The following is a 22,799-nucleotide window of genomic DNA, read 5'->3' as shown; positions in this document are numbered from 1 at the left end:
TCTACTCAATGGGAGTAATGATTCAGAAGTATTCCTACCCAATGGGAGTACTAATTCACAAGTGTTCCTAAACAATGAGTGTACTGATTCACAAGTATTTTGTAATTAAAAAAACACACTCTTCTTCTTGTCCATCTTGAGGTTGTTGTTGTTGGTGTTATTGTGGGGTTTAATGCCATTTTTCAGCACATGATAGGCTATACATGGCGGCCAGTATTAATAGTGGAGGAAGAACCCGGGAAAACCCCGGAAATAACCACCGACCCACGAGAAGCTACTGGCAAGCTTTCTCACATACCCACATTGGCCGAATCTGAGACTTGAACTCGTCCAGACAGAGGTGAGATGGGAGTAATCCATAATGAAGTGTGCTTTAGACCACTCAGCCACTTGGGGCCCCCCATCTTGAGGTTAAAAATAAAAATACTGAATGGTTCTTCAAACACTCCAGTATCATCAAGATCATTTGTTTCTTTTACTATGACTCTATGATCTTAAACTAGTAAAAGAAAAGAGCAAAAGAATTCAACAAATAATTTATTTCTCTAGGATGCAAAGTGAAAATTTGAAAAGAACTTACAGTTTTGTGAATTCCAAAATAGACCCTAACAAATCCAAATATATGAAATTCCAGTTCCATTCCAGATAAATTGCAATACTGAATGTACTGATATGCTTGTAGTCTCAAGTGTCCTAACATGCCAATGGTCTGGAAAGTGGTGAGATATTAATAGTCCATCGATGTACCACAATAATAGAATCCAAAATTTCCTTCTCTGAATTTTCTGTCATTCTAAATTAATGTTCCAGTCCAAGAATATTATTGAACATTTTTAATTCCCATGAATACTAATTTGAATAAATTAATCCACTCAATTTATAAACTGAATGCAATAATAAGATTGATTCTACTTCAGATGTTAAAGAAAGTAAGAATAATTTTTCAAATAAACAACAGTATATAAAGAGCTATAAAGACAATAAAAGAGCCAGGATGTAGGTCAGTCTCCTCTCTAAAACATTCAAAGTTGTGAATAAGTTTAGCAACCTCCAAATGAAGAGCTAATATCCTACATTCAGACTGAAGTAAACAAGATCTGAATATTGATTATATACTCATAGAGAAATATTAGCAATGTAGAATGTTGTTTACAAAATATACGCCACTGATCAGGTACCCGATTAACTTTGATTTTGGACAAAGGTCAAATACAAAGTACAGATAAATGTAACATATAAGCATGGAGAAAAGCTAACAAACAATACAAATTAAATATACATAACACTTTCCAATGTGCATTAAACAATGTGAAATGGCCTTTAGTCATCTATCTCATTCATGTCAGTCAGAACCGAGAGGGGCCCCGAGTGGCCGAGTGGTCTAAAGTGCTCTTCGTTACTGATCACTGCCATCTCACCTCTGTCTGCGGCAGTTCGAGTCTAAGATTCAACCAATGTGGGCATGTGAGAAAGCTTCCAGTAGCTTCTCGTGGGTCGGTGGTTCTTTCCGGGGTTTTCCGGGTTCTTCCTCCACCATTAATACTGGCCGCCATGTATAGCCTATCGTGCTGAAAAATGGCGTTAAACCCCACAACAACAACAACAACAACAGAACCGAGAGAACATTGAATTTTGTAAATGGTGTTAATTTGAGAGAACTGTGTATCACAATAAAGCAAAACTGTAAAACTATTAAATGGAATGTACATGTATTATCTAATCTTCCAAAATCAATCTATGATAGGCAATCACCAGCCCAATACAGAGTGCCTAAAGCTTAGATTCTATTCCTTGCAAAGAAAATTCATGACATTTTGGATGTACAAGCAGTTATATGATGCTATTAAAACAAAATATGCACTACTAACGTGAAAGTTAACTTTACAATCGATTTATAATGGCAGCAAAGACATTATTTAGTTCATTGAATGCAAAAAACGTTGTAACACATTTGAGAATGTCATTCTTCTGACTGCACTCAGTAAAATGATTGAGGCAGGTGACTTGCCAATGAAAGAAAAGACGAAAAGAAAAATAACTTACACTTTTGATAAAGGGTTGAACACAAGTGAATGTGGCTCACTAGAGCTGTTGCTGATGGTAGAAGTGGCATCACCTGTAAGGCTTGATACCTGTACTGTATAGTTGTCTTTACCAGATATCCAAAGCATTTTTCTGAAGAAAGAAAATAAACAGTCTGCTTTAGAAGAAAGAATTGCTGTATTCTGGCTAGCGCAAGAAGAAATCTATCATAATTTTTATAAAACTATGTGCCAAAAGAGATCTATAATAGTTTTTAAAAACTATGTGCCAAGAAAATTGCCAGAAATAGCACTGTAAAATAAACTCTGCAACCTTGAGTTGGAATTCCAGAACCAGCATATGCATAAGAGAACTGCATCCAGTTCAATATCAGGGGCTTACAGGGATCAGTACACTAATTAATTTTCCATAGAATTATATGTTAATATGTTTAAAAAAATATAATTAGTTTCTTCATTTGATTATCATACAATCCACAGTTGCTTCCATTCAGTAAAGTTACAGATTTTTTAGCCTTGAAAAACATGTGTTTTGCATCCTTTTCTTGTGCCTTGTGCTGCAAAAAAGGGACTGCCTAGCATGTACCTAATAACATTGTCTTGCAACGAGAGTCCAAATGACATTTTGTCAGTGGGAAATTAAATACAGGATGTAAAAATAAAGTAAATATTATTTTGTCAACTACAGTATATTTATAGTTTTTTATGAAATGTATTATGGAAAAAAATTAAATCCATTTACAAACCAAGTGGTCATCTAACAAACCAAGTGGTCATCTAAACATATTTAGAAGCATATTTTCTTTTCTTTCACCAGTAAACTTGTTCTCTGGCTGTAAAATAATTGTTTGATACCTCCACCATTACTCCAGTGTCCAACACCTCAATTACAGAAATGATTTTGATCCTCCATTAAAAAAGCTTTAAAACATTTTGTGGTAGGGGATGGTTTGGGAGTCCTCCCCAAAACAGAGTATGAAGGGACAGCACCAAAAATGGATTGAAACTCACATAAAACTGGTACTGATGGACCTTATTATCATAATATATTGCAAAGTTGTTCCTTCATTCCTAAAGAAACCTCATTTGAAGAAAGAAAAAACTTTCAACAATACTTGATATGTTCATTGTCACATTAAATGCTCCCCAACAATATTAGTGTTTAAATAATTACATGTGGATGTCAGCTAGCTAGTTCTCACACAGTAATTCAGGCACAATAATTTATTGATTTTTGAAGCAAATATTACATCACTCGTCCTTCTTTTCAGAAAACAATTGGTAAAATAAAACACCCAAATATACCAACCATAATCACATAAATTAATTTGTCTCTTCCTCCACAGGACACAACATATTTTTTTACAAATATTTCTTTTCCTTTCCTTTATGACACCAATTATGTTTTTGGTTCAGTGTTCAATATGTTCTTTTCTTTTCACAACAAGGCCTTTCCATGTTCAGCACCAGTCCTTGTACTGGCTGCAATTTGTGTTTATGATATTCAGTTTTTCTTTATGAAGCTTCTTTTGGAGGTGCTGGCTGCTGCTCCAGGCTCTAAGTTAACAAGCGCAATTAGCTTAATTCAAATCTTTCTTGCAAAGATCACAAAATGTGAGTCCCCTGGTGTTCAGTTTTCTTACAAACTGACCAACTACATTTCTATTGACTTTCCACTGAAGCCATTCCCATTTCAACACATTTTTCTGACCTTCACAGAAACTTTGTGTCCTGTTCTCTCACAAAAACTCAAAATGCCATTTTTTGCAAACATGCTTCTTTCTTTCCATTTCCATCAGTTTCTGTTACAGTAAGATTTACTGGATAAGTAGAAACTTTTGAATACTCATTACAACAATCTTTCGCTAATATTATACAGAATAATTACTTTACAAGGTTTGTTGCAGAAATGGACAGGATAGACCATTGTTTACAAACCACAGTGAAGATGACATAAAAAAGGACTTCATCTAGAATCCAATTTTCTCACCAGGAGAATAGCAGAATTCCACTTTAAAATGTAGAAAAATCATGTCTGCAATTAACACTTCCACAAACACCAAAATGTATGTAACAAAACTGGATATAGGTAAATTGTTTTACAATGCAATTTAAATTAGTTGAATAAAAAAATGTAAAATGAAAATATAGCAAACAAATTTGTTTATAACATTTTCTTTAACTATAGCAAAATGTTAATAACAATTTTTTTCAGTATGGTGTATCTCAACGCCCAATATCAGGCAAACAGATGAATATGTAGATGTGAGAAGATGATGATGCTTATGTAGGATGTGTTGCAATCTCCGCTATAGTTACAATGTTATTACATTGTAGTAATCTATCTTATTATTCCAGTTCCAAACAACAAAACATTGTTTTATTCTTTAATTATACAAATAAAGTCACATAAGGACCACATGTATGCTGAATAAAATGTATATTTTTTTAAATATGGGACAGATGGTTAAACTGCATAAAATCAGATGTATATTTTTTGTAGTTTGAATTATGCAACATATAGTTATATTGCATAAAATCAAATGCAGCATTCTATCTACTTTGATTTACCATAACAGTAAATAAAAAACAGTTTTCATGTTTATTCTGCACCTTTCTGAAATTACTGTACTTAATCTTCTTTCAAAATAGGCGTCTTTGTCTAAAAATACGAGTTTAAAATCTCTAATGTGGCAAACTTTGCCACTGAGATATCTATATAGAGTCCATCTATAATGTTATGTCTCCTTGTGTATTCGTCTGAGGCAATAAACCTACTTAACCACATCAATCATGAAAGCAATATTTTTGCAGGTCACTGAAATATTGTGAAAATGCCAATCTCATGATGTATTCATAGGTAACAATCTTAATTGGTCTATTCACATTATACATGCTTCAAAAAAGGTTAATTCTTATCTTTGGCTACTGAGGAAAATCAAAACATACATTCCTCCTCAGTACAGGGTCATCTTTTATAAAAATTATATTCAGCAATAACTGGACTATTGGAATGTAATTTGGGGTAATACCTCTAATTCAAATGTAACAATTCAGGAATAACTGGATTATTAAAACGTAATTTTTGTAACACTTTTAAGACTCTAAAAGAGGGCTTGCCATTTAATTCTAGATCAAACTATAGACAATTCCCAGGATGCAATGAATAATATAAAGATTTTAACAATACATGAATGAATGATTCTTAGAAAGGCCAGATTGATGTATAAAGTATATAGAAACACCATTCCTATCTATCTAAGCAATATCTTTCACCAGAGATGCTGATGGTACTCCAAATTTAAGGTCCATAAGAAGTAAAAATTACATTAAAACCAAAGCCAATGAAGGAATTGTTTAAAAATAAGTTTTTAATATACTAATCCACTGGTATGGAACAACATTCCCAGTGACATAATACAGGTTCCTAGCATTTCTTCTTTTGATAATCAATGTCTAAAATGGATGTAATCTTTAGACAATTGAACAGTTCTAGTACAATAAATATCACCTGCTTTTCTGTAATTTTTCAATGCAGGATGATATTTTATATTTTACATATGTTTATGTGTTCACAGATGGCTATGCATGTGCTCCAGGCTTGATACTTCGATTTTTAAAATCAATTATTTAGTGTCAATCCAGATTCTTCACATCATGTTGTATATACTGTAAATATGGTACATAACAGATAGAAGACCTCAAGGTAGATTAGTTCTGTAACTAAGCGAGTTACCTTCTCTAAATAAAGTCTTTATGATTATTATTATTATTGCTGCAAAGAATGCAACAGAACTTGTTGTCATTTAGCATACAGTGATTTGAGTGTGATTTTCCACATTTAACATTTACAGCATGCACATGAAACAAAACTATACAGTCCATTATATAAGTAAACTCTATTCTTAACCCTATTAAATTATCTAAATAGAATTGTAATTCACTATTTACTCATTCTCATTCATTTAGAATGTATAAAGATGATAAAAAAACATGAAGACAGGCGTAAGGAATTCATAATTGGTTCTTTTCTTTCCTAATGGAGACGTGGGATCAGGGAAAGAAAATCTTGTATTGAAACTATTTTATTAGCAGAGGATATATATTACTAATTGTATAGACAGAGGAAATTAAGATGTTCATCACTTAATGAGTGGTGCAGAAATTGAATAATGTCATAGATTTCACAACAACTTTTGCTGCTATTCTAAGGTAGTATGGGTCTCAGTGCATGGTACATTTACAACATGATAAATGTTTGGTTACAACTTTAAAGGAAAATATGTAGTTGAAGAAAACATGTGCATGTCAGCTTTCTTTAATTTATTTCCACAGATGTTTAAAAACAGGTAAAAACATGACCAAAATAGTAGAGAAAATCTAAACATGATCAGAATATTAATATCTGGTAGTACAAGCATAGATGAATCTTTTGGACTTAATCTGATGTTTACTCTGAAAAATAATTATTTTTGTTTCCTATTAAAATATGCACTACAAAAATCATACCCTAGTGAAAATGTGACTGAAATTTCAGCAAAATCAGTGAACATTTTTTGACATTCACTGAAATGTCCTTTTCTCACTAAAATAATGTTTTTTTTTAGATTTTAACAACATTTCTGAAAATATCATTGAGAATTTGTGACTGAAATTTCACTGCAAGTTTGTCAAAAATTCTGCAAATATAGTGATATTTTGTGATTGTAATATCACTGACATTTCAATAACAAAATATCAGTAAGATATAATAAAATTTATTTTTTGTTTCTTGTACAATTTGAATGATTTTCAGCAACATTTATATTTCCTGTTTCTGATAGCTATAATTTTATTGTTTAGTTTGGGCATAATAACTTCTTTGCACATCTTTCCTTGTTATATTTCTTTTTCAAATTTTTGTTGATGTTGTTGTCGTATATTTAACTTCAACTGGATATAACTGCCTCCAAACAAGTTTTCTTGTTTTCCATTCTGAAAAGGAATTTTGCTTTTCTCCTGACCTGAATCTAATTTTCCTCGATATGGACCCTTTTCTTAATATCATCTCCGAAACATTTTTTTTAAAATAATGCTCTATCCAGTCCCATTCTGCAACGGGCTTTCTAATAAGCATTTGTTCCATTTATTATTTAACAGATGATTGCTGTAATAAACTTTTTGTTTGGTCAAAAACGTTTACTTGCCCAAAGAATTGTCACGTAATGGAAACTGATGGGAATGAGCATGCTTGCTAAACATGACGATTGAAAGTTTTGAGCAGGATGCGAGTTTGAATAACTATTTGAAAAATGTGTGGCAAGGAGAATGGCTTGAATGCAAAATCGATGGGAATGTAATTGGTCAGTCTGTATGAAAACTGAATGCCAGGATTAGCATTTTAGTTTTGTGCCATAAAGAGCTTTACAGTAGCGGCTAACGTGCTAAATATGACAAGGAATTGAACCAGGATGATTTTGAAGTTATATAACTCCAAACTAATTAACTTCCAGAATTTAAGGAGGGACATCATATAGATCACTGGTGGGAATTGTCGCCAGATACCCATGTTTGTCATAGATAGTCATGTCTTTGCACATTTTTCTTGTCCCACAAGTAGAATCATCCTTCAATATCGTGAGTGGTATTATTGTGTACATTTTCAAAAATATTCTATGTGTGTTATAATTCAGTTTAAAATAATAGTAATTATATCATGATAAACGTTTGTCATGGCTGCTAATGTAACAAGGTCTAATTCAAGAGACCACAACAGCAATCATATTTTGTACATTAATCAAAAATCAAGTCAGCAGTACAAGTGACATAAGGCAGGCTCATAGCATTTCTTCTTTTCATAATCAATGTCTGAAATGGATGCTTTTCTCTAATTTTGCTTCATTTTCACAGTTGAATTTTTCAATGCAGGATGAAATTTTATGTTTTATATATGTTTATGTGTTCACATATGCCTGTGCATGTGTTCCAGGCTTGATACTTTGACTTTTAAAATCACTTAATTATTTAGTGTCAAGCCAGATTCTTCACATCATGTTGTATATACTGTATATATTGTACATAACAGATAGAAGGCCTCAAGGTAGATTAGTTCTGTAACTAAATGAGTTACCTTCTCTAAATAAAGTCTTTATTGTTATTATTGTTATTAACTCCCATATCTCTTGCCTTGGATGTCATATAATAGCAACATCTGTGTAATTTTTTTCATATACACTGAAATATCACCTTGATTAATAAAATCCTGTTTAATCCATATCCATTATTTATTTGAAACCTTTTGAAAAACTACTGAAACTTTGGTAAAATACTATATAATGATTACAAGTTTAGTGAAATCTCATGAAAGTTTTAGTAAAGATGCACAAAACTTTCAATGAAATGTTAGAGATCTTGCCAAAAGTTAAGTGAAAGATTTGGCCAAAGGTTTTGCGAGACCTCACAAATATTTCAGTGAAATTTTAGTGAGATCTCAATATTATTTTGTTAAATCTCACCAAACTTTGAGTGAAATGAAAAAGACTTAAGTGATGCCATCATGGATTAGGTTTTGTATGCAATAAAGAAAATGAGGACAAGACAAACCTAGTAAATCTTATTTGATAATGACTGTTAAAATAAAATTTTTGATCCATTTTAAAAATTATTGTCAATATTTGTACTTGTACATATGATATAGATGGTATTTGATGTTTATAATGTTTTTAATTTATAGCTATATTTTAATTTAGATGTAAGGACTATGTTGTCTGAAATAAAGCATTCTTATCTTACTGATTCCCAATAATCATCATAGAGAGAGAATCATTAGGCAGTTTAATAGAAATCTGTAGCAGATTTTGTATGGTTTCAACAGAAAGTGCTTAAAAAGCCCATCTTAAGTCTGCCTTAGGTCCACCTGGAAAATTTTATACAGGATGGACTATTACCAAATTCCATATGAACTATTTATAAATTCCATATGGACCATTTACAAATTCCACATAGTATATTTCAAAATTCCATTTGGATTATTCACAAATTCCATATGGATTATTCACAAATTCCATATGGAATTTTGATTTTATTCCATTAGGACAATCTACAGATCTCATGAACTAATTTGCATATTCCATGGGATTTTCCATAAGAAGTATGTAAAGAATCCATAACATTTATGGATACATCAAAATCCATAAGAGTGGTTCAGCCATAGAATAAAAATGTCCATATGGATATTTATGTAAAAGTACGGATAATGGATTCCATATCCAGTCCATATGGAAAATTTTGTATGGGGTGGATGTGATATTTTTTATGGCTGTGGAAACACATGTTCATACTGGAATAAAATGGTTTCTTTGTGAAAATGCGACATTTCATCATGGAAACATGACAGCACACTTGTGGAAACATTATTTTATCATGGAAAGGTCATTTTCATTTGGTGACTTTAACTGGTGGCCATATTTCTTGTGGGAATAAGAGGTTTATCTTCTGTAGACATAATATTTTCTTGTGGAAACATAGCAATTTTTTCTCAAATGACCTTAATCAGCCAATGTGGCTACTCGACTTAGCACTGCAACCAATTTACACTCATACCTGTAATGTGGAATGACAATGACATCCCTTGGTTCCATGATGTTAGAAACAATGGTTGTGGAAGATCTGGTACTTAAAGAAAATACATTGATTGTGCCTGTAGTTTTCTCGCACCAGTAGATGTTGTTGTCAATCCAGTCAAATGACAGGCCTAAATTAAATGAAATTGAAACACAGGTTATGCAAGTACATGGCTATCTGAGGTTCATCTGAAGAATCAATATGCATGACTTTGTTTTAGCAAGAGCCATTTACTGGCTTCTCACTGACAGACACGTATTTCCCTGTTAAACCACTAAATGATATTCCAAACTACTATGTCATCAGTTATATGTCATTGTCGGGTAAGCAAATGACTTACATGCAAGGCAAGCATCATACACTTTTTGCTATGTACAAACATTTAATGGGACACAAGGTATGGGTACAAGTCCAAGGGCTGAAGTCCTTCCTGGGTGCCCTAATGGATGCTTAAAAATAGTTGTTTGACCTTTATTTTAACATGAATGTCTACAACATAAATAAATAATTCACATACTGCCTTTATAAGAAAAAAAGAAAAACAGAACTTAATCACCAAATGTGCCTGCAATGTTTGAATACATCTGATATTATAAAGATGAACTCATTAAACCATCTGGAACCAGTCCAAGCATATAAGAACTAACACATTGTCTGGAACCAGTCCAAGCATATAAGAACTAACACACTGTCTGGAACCAGTCCAAGCATATAAGAACTAACACATTGTCTGGAACCAGTCCAAGCATATAAGAACTAACACATTGTCTGGAACCAGTCCAAGCATGTAAGAACTAATACATCATCTGTAACCAGTCCAAGCATATAAGAGCTAATAAATCATTTGTAACCAGTCCAAGCATATAAGAACTAATAAATCATCTGTAACCAGTCCAAGCATATAAGAACTAATACATCATCTGTAACCAGTCCAAGCATATAAGAACAAATACATCATCTGTAACCAGTCCAAGCATATAAGAACTAATACATCATCTGTAACCAGTCCAAGCATATAAGAACTAATACATCATCTGTAACCAGTCCAAGCATATAAGAACTAATACATCATCTGTAACCAGTTCTAGCATATAAGAACTAATAAATCATGTGAAACCATTAAGGGGGCACTCACCAGTTATTATGTACTTTTGAGAGAGTGGCGCATGTAAGGTGAAGTTGTTTGCATTTAAAACATGCACAGTGGAGAGAATGTTGGCATACCTCTATGCTACATTAATGTAATGTGGATGATATTTCTTTGGATATTGTACTTTTGGAAACTGTACATGATATAAGCACATTGCTAACTAAAATGACTGCACCCCTGTGCTAAACAAAATCAGCCTGAATTAGTCTAAAGTACACTATTCATAGCAGCTATTAAAATAGGGAAAATTAAATTTTACTGGACTATACAAACCAGCTTCTGAAAGTGCAATGAATGAATTACCAAGTATATAAAATTTAAAAAGGTTATCAGCTCTTTTTTATAGAATTTACCTTTTCAGGAAGTGAAAATTATCAAGTGGAGCTAGCACTTTTTTGAAAGGTGCACATCTGGAGTAAGGCCAAGCTGTAATTACTCTATAACCCATATTACACCCATCAATTATACACCAAAATAAAGGAAATTAAAGGTTCTTTGAATTATACCTATGGTATACAAGGTATTATTTAAATAGCCAGTATAACCAGTGAGGAAAGCCGGGGAAATCTTTTTCTTTAAAATTCTAACCCTATGCAAAATACGAAACTGTAGAGTGCCACCTAAGAGGTTAGTGTTAGGACTGATTGGCCTGGTGTCAGGATAATGTGACTGGGTGGGACATTGTGCTATGTGTCCGTGGCATGATGCCCCTGTGCTAGACATCACTATAAACTGTCACACTGCAGACATCGTAGCGATATGACTGAAAAATTGTTAAAACTACGTTAAAAATCCAAATCACACACATACACACACGTGCATCTGGAACCAATCCAAGCATATAAGAACTAACACATCATCTAGAATCAGTCCTAGCATATAAGAACCAATACATCATTTGGAACCACTCCAAGCATATAAGAACTAATAAATCATCTGCAACTAATCCTAGCATATAAGAACTAAGACATCATTTGGAACCAGTCCAAGCATATAAGAACCAACACATCATCCAGAACCAGTCCTAGAGCATATAGGAGCTAATACATCAACTTGAACCAATCATAGCATATAAGAACTAATACATCATCTGGAACCAGTCCAAGCATATAAGAACTAATATATCACCTGGAACCAGTCCTAGCATATAGAACTAATACATCGTCCGGAACCAGTCCAAGCATATAAAAACTAATTTATCATCTGGAACCAGTCCTAGCATATAAGAACTAATACATCGTCTGGAACCAGTCCTAGTATATAAGAACTAATATATCATCTGGAACCAGTCCAAGCATAAAAAACTAAGGGATATGCCTGCCACTATCTTTTGAAATGAGACTTTTCACATGACTTAGGTTTATTACCCAATTAATGAACATCGAGTACTAGTCCAGGAAAACTATGAAAGAAATTTTCAAAGCTATCAATGAATATGTTCAGAAGTGTATGATCTTGACTTGATTGCAGAGAATGAAATCTCATTATTTTAGAGAACTGCAAGATGAGTGCGGTAGTTTTTGCATAAAGAGTAGTCAGTTACATACCCAGCTCTATGGCATTTCCACCAGCAGAAATAAATTACTTTGTTTGGGGCACAAAGAAGACATGTGAGGAAGCAAACAAATTTACCTATGAATGAATCAAAACATCCATGGATAGCATAAATGACATTGAAAAGCTGAGCTTAACATAGCTCATTAAACATTAATAAACACTCCCCTCACTTACCACTGCCATCACTTACCACTGATTTTATTAGTTAAGGGAATAAGTTGTATTATTTTTGAGCTATCCACTTTAGTGTAATAGATCCCTGAGCTGTTTGTGAAGAAGATCTGTCGTTCTGCCATGTTCATAGCCATGAAGGTGACATTACTGGCATCCAGGAAACACTGAAGGGGGTACTTTTGATGCGTTGCTAAGGTTCTTATGTCCAGCACACAGATGGAGGTTGCATTGCTGATTAAAATTCCTCTGTGAAATATTCCTAGATTTTCTGAAAGATTGAAATGTTATGTCTACATTTGTTCATCATCTTTTCAAGAGTATACCTGCAGGAAGAATACATATGCAAAGTATTTCTCACAACTTTTAATAATACTCAGATGTGACTTAAATAATACTGTCAGACATGAAGTATGACTTTAATAATACTCAGTCAAATGTGACTTTAATAATATAGTCAAACATGACTTTAATAATGCTCAGTCAGACATTACTTTACTTCAAAAGAAAAAATGGCACTGAATCTTCACATTCAGAACATTCTTTCAGATACAGCAAAGGGAAAAGATGAACAGATTAAATAATAAACTAAGATTTTCATGTGATTACTCGATGGTCTTAAACGAAGTAATAGAAAAAAGCGAAAACAACAAGTTTTGTAAAATTCAATAAATAATTTATGTCACTAGAATACAAAGTGAAAATTTAAAAGGAACTTACAGGATTGTGAGTTAAATCCCAAATAGTCCTACAAGTTGTAGAACAAGTTCCGAAGTACAGAGTATTTCAAATGAATTCCAGTTGTGTTACAAATGAATTTCAATTTTGAATGTGCTGATGTGTCAGTGACTTAAATGTGACGATGTGTTAACAATGTTGATATATCAGAATGATATAATCCTGAATGTTCTTGAATAAAATCACTTTAATTCCAAAATAGTGATTTAGTCCTAAAGTATCAATGAGCACATTGTAACTCTGATGAATGACTTAAAAAAATAAACAATCGTAAATTATTACACAACTAAAAGACTTATTCCACTACAGATGTTAAGACAGAAACAATAATTCTGATGAAAATAACTTTATGTACCTCACCTAACGTTTGTAACGATAGCAATGTTCTGAAACTAATATCACCATTTGTAAACAAGGTCAGGTCTGCTAACTTAAATTTTAGCAGGCTACCTGGCAAAGATCAGGGAGACCACGTTTATTTCCAAGGGAAACACCAGCCTCCTGGACTCAAATCAAAGTAAACATGTCTAAAAATAACAAATGACATTATCTTAAAGTACAAACCCAGTCATGGATAACAATTTTGCTATGTAATATGTTGTTTGCAAAATGACTCTTATACTCTACAATCACGGACAAACAATTTAAACACACAATGTAGGTATACACAACATTCGAAACTTGTTACATTTAGCTGGACAGCTGTATTTTTCTTCTTTATTCTAAACACTGACCTATAGCTGAGTGGTCTCTTGTACAATTTTCTCTTCACTGGATTTTATGGTGAATGAAAAGTTTTGTAGCCATGAAAACCAATGTAGCAAAACTAACATTATTATATACAAGTGTATTAGATTACCATGAAAAGCATGGAAAATTGAGAATGGATGGAAATATCAAGTGGATTGCTAACAGCAGGTATGGTCTGGATTAATAATTTTGAGTCAATAATACGACCTTGTCCTATAGATGTACTAAATCTAACGACACTTTCACCCTCATGAGATGTATGTAATAAATCGATTTAAAGCGTTGATTAATGTTCCATATTTAAGTTATTTAACAATTTTCTATATAGTGAGCATACTACCTTGACATTGGTTGGAGGATTCATTGTAGAAAAAACCCTCTCTGCAGAGACATCGATGACCAGCTGGCAGCTCCACACAAATATCAGAACAATTGGCAGGACATGACACTGGGAAAATTATAAAATTGCAAGATATAGTGCTTAAAATACTAACACAACAATTTTAATTTAGGTAGCAAGCACAAATTATTACTTGTGCGATTTGTTACTGGCCCTGTAAGTGATTTTATGGAATCAGTAAGATTTACATTAGGTAGAATGCCTGCCTTGCCTTGTCCTACTGACCCCATACAATTCAGGCCAGTGACAAATTACATAACATCATTTTGCAAAACATTATATTTAAAAACTCATTTTTTTGACATAATTAGCCATATTTTGCTAACTAATTTGTTTGTGAACCATTGTATTCATCTGTTGATATTTTAGAAGAATTTAGTTGTGCTTTGTTGTGATATCTTCTTTTATTGATAGGGGAAACAACCACTATCAGGGCATCATATCTGTGCATTTTTCAATCAGGACCATGCATCAATAGATGTCTAATTAATCTATTTTAAGTACATAATTGCATCAGCATCTCACATGAATATGATTCATCAACAAGGTATAATACCTTAAGTTTGTATTTTCTGCAGGTCTCAAAGTACAAAACATGAATGATTAGTGGAGTTAAGGTTATTGTAGTACATGATTAGAGCACCTTGTTTCAATCCTGAGGGGTACAACCTTATTCAAAATACTATGGAGTTCTACCCCCACCCCCACTTCACATTACAGACACAGATGACCTGTATGTGATCATCATTTGGACAGCAATCAATCGACATAAATCAATAGGTCTAACCAGACGTAGTCAAAAGAATTTGGATACGGGTAGAAATACCTGTATTTATCAACATACAATGCAGTGGCTGTTATGTGTCTAATTACCCTGTCATACTTGGGTGAAGCCGGACTAATTTGTAAAATGTAAGGTAGTGGAATTGATGTAACTTAATGAATAAATAACAAAATTAAAATTTCATAAATGTAGCATATAAAATTACCTGCTTAGTTATGTACTTATTAGTCATAATTGTAAAACAAACACTGATTTTTAATTATTAATTTTCTTTGATCTCAACTGCGTATTTTAGTGCTCAGTGTTTATGCCTGATTTAAGTCAAAATGTAATGTGTGTTTAGTCCCTCACAAAATGTACTGTGTCTTTAGTTCCCTCACAAAATGTAGTGTCTTTAGCCCCTCACAGAATGTACCATGTCTTTAGTTCCCTCACAAAATGTACCATGTCTTTAGTCCCCTCACAAAATGTACCTTGTCATAAGTCCCCTAACAAAATCTAAAGTGTCTTTAGTCCCTCACAAAATGTACCATATCTTTAGTCCCCTCATAAAATGTTTTGTGTCTTTAGTCCCCTAAAAACTGTACCATGTCTTTAGTCCCCTCACAAACTGTACCATGTCTTTAGTCCCTCACAAACTGTACCATGTCTTTAGTCCCTCACAAAATGTACAGTGTCTTTAGTCCCCTCATGTAATGCACCGTGTCCTTAGTCCCCTCACAATATTTTCCTAACTCTCATTGGTTGACCATCGGGCTCAATGAAGCTAATCCTGTGCTGCTCTTCGCTGATGGGTCCTCATGTGGCTGGTGAGTCCAATATGAGATGCACATGTCCTGGAGTAGTGTGTAAACTTGAGGCAAGGGTTGGTTCTTGACGTTGAGGCCTTCCTGCATTCCCTTGTGTCGCTGACTTCTGCAGGCATCTTCAAAGCTTTTGCACCCAATACTAACAGCTACATGCCAGCCAGTTCTGTCCTTGACACAGGACTCAAGGTTTGTCACAGATATCGAGCAACATCTCAGGCTGTCCTTGATGGAGTCTTTGAATCTTTTCTTAGAAAGACCAATTATTCTGTGTCCACTAGATAGAGTTCCATACAAAATCTGACGTGGCATTCGAGACTCCTCCATACAGATGACATGACCCATCCACCTGAGTTGGGCTCTTATGACCATCGCTTCAGTACTTGTTAAGCCTGCTCTATCCAGCACTTCTAGGTCTCACATCCATATAGGAGGCTTGTTATCACAGCTGCTTTATACCTTTATCTTGGTGGACAGTTTGATATTCCTGTGATTCAACACATGAGAGTGAAGACCTCCTAATGATTGAGTGGTGCTGCTGATGCGTGCCGTTGTCTCTTTGTCTAGCGATCCATCAGAAGATATTATGCTTCCAAGGTACTTGAAGTGATCAACAGCTATCATTTGGGTGTCTTCACTAGACACAATCATAGGGCAAGCTATGGTGCCTGGGACAGGTTGGTGAAGTACCTCTGTCTTGTTCTGACTGATGTTGAGTTCGAAGAGTCTCAAGGCTTCTGCAAAGCGAGTAATGATTATCTGGAAATCTGCTTCCATGTGTGCCATGAGAGCACAGTTATCCGCAAAAAGTTCTTCAAGATAAGTTTCTCCATTGTTTTGGACCAGGCATTCAGTCAGTGAAGGTCAAAGAGAGCACCATCCACAGTCGTACTTTATGTACACTGTTTTCTGGAGATCACATGTTTCATGGTTCAGAAAACATGAGAAGAATAGGTTGAATAATATTGGGGTAAGAATGCAACCCTGCTTTACACGGTTAGAAACGTTGAATGTCTTGGAGACATCCCCATTGTAAAGAATGAGTCCCGTCATGCCATCGTGGAAAAGTCGGATCATCTTAATGAACTTACTAGGGCAACTGAGTCGTGCTAAGATGACCCATAGTGCAACCCTGTTGACCGTATCGAAGGCCTTTGTGAGGTCTATGAAGATACAGTAGAAGTTCATGTTAAGTTCAATGCACCATTCGTGTATTTGTACCTTTCCTAACTGTATCATGCTAAATAATGCATGCATCTGGTCATATCCCTCAAAGTTGAAGAGTTTTCAATTTTCAATTGATATCATATCATCCACAATATGGTCAAACTATTGTCCTTTTATAATTTGACTAAGAATTGCAATGAATTTGAAATCATTCTTGAGATGTAACATTATATAAATACAAAAGTCCCAATCACCTGCTTTTGATGGAAATGGTTGTATAGCAGGATTGTATGCAGCAACTCCAACGGGACCACGCGAAAACCCAATACTTTTTACATTCAGAACAGCATTTGTCTTGTTCATATAAAGAAGTTTCTTTTGTGCGTAATCCGTCACATACAAAAAATCCTGAAAATGTATAAATATATCAGAAAATTTAGAGAAATACTGGTCGGTAGTTATGACACAAATTGCATTTTTAAGATCTGAAACTGATTATATTTGTCGCCTGTGATAGGAACATGTTTACTAATAGATTGTTTCCTTGAATCTACTTCATTTGCTACATTTAATCTACAGTGAAAAGATTTAACCCACCATTGCCTTATCCTTTATACATTCAAACAAAAGTCTTCTTTTCACACTTATATGTTAGCATAAAAGAACACTTGCATAATGGTTTAGTCAATTTTCTGGTTTTCTCCCTCTTACTTTACATGGATTTATTTAAGACATCATTTAATCCTGCTTCACGATTTCTTTTGGAAATGTTCAACCCAGGTGTTGTGAAAGCAAATGTAGGTATTACTATTACTTACTAATTGATTTCTTGCTATAAGAGTAAGAAAGTAAAGTCTAACATTATATATCTGAAATCAGTGTGGTTCTTTATTCTGCTAGTCTCACGCTATAGAAAACCTTCAAACAAGATGGTGTCTCCGACCATCTTATTTATCTGTCTTATTTATCTGTCAGTCTTCTTTCATCATTTCAAAACCATGCACTGCTCACTGCTATCTATCATCTATCATGAGCTAGACCGTATGAATTATTATTTACCTGCAAGACAGCAATGTCAAGGAAGTTTCGGGACAAATCCTTTATCAGTATCTTTCTATTCAACCCACTATAGGTACAAACTTCAACCGTTTCTCTGATTGTGTCGACCCAATACAAGGAGTTTGATTTGAGGTCCACAGCCAAACTAATGGGGAAGTCAAGATTAAAAGTCAAGACATGTCTGTCTTCGCCCACCAAGTTTGATCTTTCTATCTTTGCCAGACGTCCAATATCCGACCAGAAGAGAAACCTGTATGTTCATAAGGATATACCAGGATTATAAAATTAAATAAAACTTTCAAAAAATAATTTCTCACTTACATATGAATAAATAGAAATAATGTTTTATTAATATTTTTATTATGTATAATGCACATTTAAAAAAGATTTAAAAAATTAATATGGAAATTTCAGAAAATCAAAATAAAAAATAAAATATTATATCTTGATATATTACTGACGCATGTTCAATATTAGGTTAAAAATATAAGCTATGACATCATCCTGTTTATGTCATATTGTTTATATCATTGATCACTTAGAAACAGAATATATTTAATGATGTAAGCAATGATATTGAATTCAGTCTGATGAAGCAATAAAGCGAAACCGGTCACACATTCTACATGTTGGTGTTGTTTATTTTATATATATATATATTAAAAATGAAATGGCTTTTAAAGTGCTGGTATAAAGCAATTTGATATAACAATAGTATTGGTATATCAAATTGTGATCTGCCCATGGTGCAATAATATGCTTGTATAAATATTCTTGCAACTGTGTGCTATATTTTCTAGGTCAATGATGAGTTTCCACACATTAATCATTAGTGACATATGAAAATAAAGATAAAAGTATTAATAATCCACATTTTCTAAATGATTTTAATATGGTACATAATTTCATCGCAATCCTTTCTCCTTTCCATTTCCCCTCCCCTCTCATGCATAAGGGACTAAATAAGCAGAAATCTGGAGTGTGAGAAAAAAAAGAATTAGGGCTGGATGAATACCTTGAAACTGAACTTACACCAAGTAACCTAAAAGAATACGGTTCATCATAATGGTATGTTTACACTTTCCTTGAGGTTTATCTACTGAGTTTATATAATCAATGATACAAATGTACACGGTTACAAGGCACACACTATAATGTATTTAATGCTTTCTTCTTGTTGTTGTTTCCTAAATCTATTATAATGTTCTACAAATCGATTATTATTAATTATCTCTCTCTCTCTCTCTCTCTGGACCAGTGTAGCAATATACAGGAGAAATGCCTCATTTCCTTTTAATGAAAAATTTATAGATATTGTGGTATATCATTGATACAACATACATACTATTTATATACTGTGTGTGTGTGTGTGTGTGTGTGTGTGTGTGCATGTGTGTGTGTGTGTGTGTGTGTGTGTGTGTAGTTCTTTTTGGTTTGGACATTATTACATTATGACTAATAATTATGATTGCAAAGTTCAGGGAAATAAGAGTGGAGACCTGTGAAAAATGCAATAAAACAAAAAATATGAACACAGACTGTGGAAGAGGGGGAAAATTAACTTTCTGTAGCTGTGACACTTGATATTGTTGACTTTTTTCAACTAGTAACTTAAAAGAATTAAATTATGCATACATGTAGAACTGAGCAGGAATAATGGGTCCTACTTTATTACAATGTTTTGATTCCTCACCCGGTTATTGGGTCAACAGCTATACCATGTGGTGCATCTATATCTGTTTCGATGATAACGGTGTACAAATCTGTGTCTGTCAACATCTCGTTCTGCATGACTATCCAATTGAAATTTGGGTCCGTCCAATATACATTGTGACTTATCCAGTCTACAGCCAGTTTTACATAGCGGCTTGATAACCCCAAATGCAATGTTTCATACATTCTCGATCCCCCAAATCCCATTTCGAAATCACGGTTCAGAAGAATACCATTTTGGAGATGGCTGTAAGCGAGAAGGTGTTTCAATCTGTAATCAGCGGCCATACTGAACACCTGCTGATTAACTGGAAACGAAAGGATCAGACTGTGGCTCATGATTGGCATTCCATCCATCGTTGTTGGGATTACAAAGAAGTCACCTTTTATTAATTGATCTGTCGCAGGAAATGACACTAAGATTCCCTGATCCTGCTCTGGTAATATTTGAAAAGAAAATCGATGTATTATTCTTTCTAAGTGCATATTGGATATATTATACATATATCTGTAGCCTACATACTTCATAGAAGAATTTTCGAAAGTCTATAAGACCACCTTTATATAAAGCTAGTAAAGGTGCACTTAGGTCATTATATTTTCATGTATTTCCTTGACTGCAGGTCCTTAAGTATCTCTTCCAAATTGTAGACTTGCAGTGATAATGGCAATAAAGCATTAACTGGTAAACATTAAATTTTGCTGAAAAAGGTTGCACTGTGTACATTTAATTTGTACTGTTCGTTTACTTTTCTCAATTATTATATGTTATGTATATCTGTATTCTTCTCCAAAATTAAGTTAATGGTGCACATGACTAGTGACATTTATTTTGTAAACAACATACTATATGGCTAATATTTCTCTATGAGTATAGATATTCTGTCATTCACTTGCCCCAATACGGTTTCATTACCTACCGATACACAGAGTAGCAACATCCGGTACCCATCCAGAAATTTGGCACGTGATCATTGGGATACTGGAATTTGGGTGAAATGTCACGTCACAACTATAATTACACTTTTCCCCAACTGTGCGACGACAAGCTGATGAAAGTAGACCATTTGGAATGTTGGCAGGACAATTGTATACTGTTGGTGTGAAGAAAAGAAAAGGCTGTGTATCAGCCTCAATTGCTGTAAATTCAGAATTGGTCTTCTCACCGATATAACGTTTTTAAAGTTCGTTACCCGTACACTGGCTTCATGATTTGTTATGGAATATTTCATTGTTTAGTGTATATAAATCTAATGCAAGTCTGATGTGAATTGACTAAATATTAGCCGAAAGCTGCTGTCAAATGTAAGCCGTACTAGCTGCGCATACCCTGCCCAGCGTATTTGAGAAATCGCACAAATCTTGGCGAAAGCTATGACTTTAACCTTAGTAGAGATAATCCTGAATGATAATACTAATTCTCCAGAGCAGGGTTGACCTTGGCCCGTGCTCACTGGGGCCCCGTGCGATAGTAATTTTTTAAAATATATATATAGAAAGTAATTTTAAAGCGATGGAAGAAAATTTCAAGTTCCATATCATATAAAACTTGTTCAAAAGTTTATTTTCAAATGTCGTGCTCACACGGGGCCCCGCGCGTAACTCCTAGGGGCCCTGCCAAAATGATCCAAGTAGAGCTCCACGGTTGCTAAGACCAGTACTGCTCCGGAGTCCGTTTAAAACTTTAAGACAAGCAGGTCATATCAGACGCTTCCGTCTTGGTTATGAACTTAAACAATTATTGCATTTCACCTTCAAGTGTTTCTTTTGTGTGATTTAAATAGCACTAAAGGAAATAAGATCATGTGTTAACTTTACAACCGTGTGATTCGGTGAATACTAGTTCCGGCCCAGCAAAGATCAATCGGTTAATATAAATTACATAATACTTCGTATGTATAAAAGATAAATTACATGGAACAACTTGGATCCTTTCAGTTAGTACTATGGATAAGTGGCTTTAATATTATTGACGCCAGGAATAAATTATTCAGCATATTCACTGACAAATTTTACTAATTAATGAGTTCTCTAATGCGTTTAATGTTCTGCTACATGGTGTTTCAATTACTTCAGTTCATTTTATTTATTACAAAATATCCTCATAAGTCAGTGGTCGGCTCATTCCAGAAGATGCCATGGATGATGGTCTTTCTCTGATATTAAGTATTGATTGATTAATTATCGAGTACGACTAAAGTTTCAAATCTGCGGTGCGCGTTTAATGATACCAAAATTCGAAATGCAGATGTGTATGAGGCGCCGTAGCGGACAAATGCTGGTCCAACCAGAACGGTGCCGTTCAAATTTAAATGTCATACGTCCAGAATTCCAATTTCACGTGTTGTATCAAAAATGCTTGTCCTTAAAGTTCCATTTTCTAGGTCGAGATTTTAGAATGTATCTGTTGAATAAAACAGTAGTGGTTGAAGGCTGTATTTTCTATGTCGAGGTTTTAGATTGTGTCTGTTGAATAAAACGGTAGTGGTGAAAGGTTATTTCGTTTATGTCGAGGTTTTAAATTTTGTTGTTTGAATTACACTGCGGTGGTTGACATTTCAATGTCATACGTCGAGAATTCCGTTTTTAGATTGTATCTTCTGAATTATATGGCAGTTGTTGAAATTTTTTGTCGAGTGTTTCAATTTAACATGTTGAATCACATCGATTGTGCTGAAAGTTCCATTTCGTATGCTGAGTTTTTAGATTGTATCTGTTGAATTACACAGCCGTTGTTGGACATTTTTTTGTGCTTGTCAGAACTGCGATTTTATTATGGTGAAATCAGTGCCGTCTTAAGGCATGGGCACACTGGGCAGTTGCCCAGGGCCTCACGCTTATAGGGGCATCATGCTGCCCA

At 34.0% G+C, this 22,799-nt stretch overlaps 1 protein-coding gene across 3 annotated transcripts in view; it reads right to left on the bottom strand.

Moving 5' to 3' along the window:
* The window catches only part of LOC149785879 (low-density lipoprotein receptor-related protein 2-like), a 157,808-nt gene that overhangs the window by 81,280 nt on the left and 53,729 nt on the right, over positions 1-22,799 (bottom strand). For 2 of the 3 annotated variants that reach the window (XM_089979863.1, XM_089979865.1), the window contains 8 exons: positions 20,860-21,033; positions 19,920-20,376; positions 18,227-18,476; positions 17,422-17,575; positions 14,351-14,458; positions 12,542-12,793; positions 9,624-9,774; positions 2,044-2,175 (listed from right to left, as the gene is read on the bottom strand). In XM_089979863.1, the coding sequence (XP_089835989.1) occupies positions 2,044-2,175; positions 9,624-9,774; positions 12,542-12,793; positions 14,351-14,458; positions 17,422-17,575; positions 18,227-18,476; positions 19,920-20,376; positions 20,860-21,033 (1,678 nt within the window). The remainder of the gene's footprint in view (positions 1-2,043; positions 2,176-9,623; positions 9,775-12,541; positions 12,794-14,350; positions 14,459-17,421; positions 17,576-18,226; positions 18,477-19,919; positions 20,377-20,859; positions 21,034-22,799) is intronic. The other variant, XM_089979864.1, reaches the window with a different exon arrangement.

This window comes from Sinohyriopsis cumingii, chromosome 13 (assembly GCF_028554795.1).
Source record: "Sinohyriopsis cumingii isolate HCF-2022 chromosome 13, ASM2855479v2, whole genome shotgun sequence".
Taxonomy (NCBI): domain Eukaryota; kingdom Metazoa; phylum Mollusca; class Bivalvia; order Unionida; family Unionidae; genus Sinohyriopsis; species Sinohyriopsis cumingii.
This window is presented reverse-complemented; position numbering and strand designations above follow the sequence as displayed.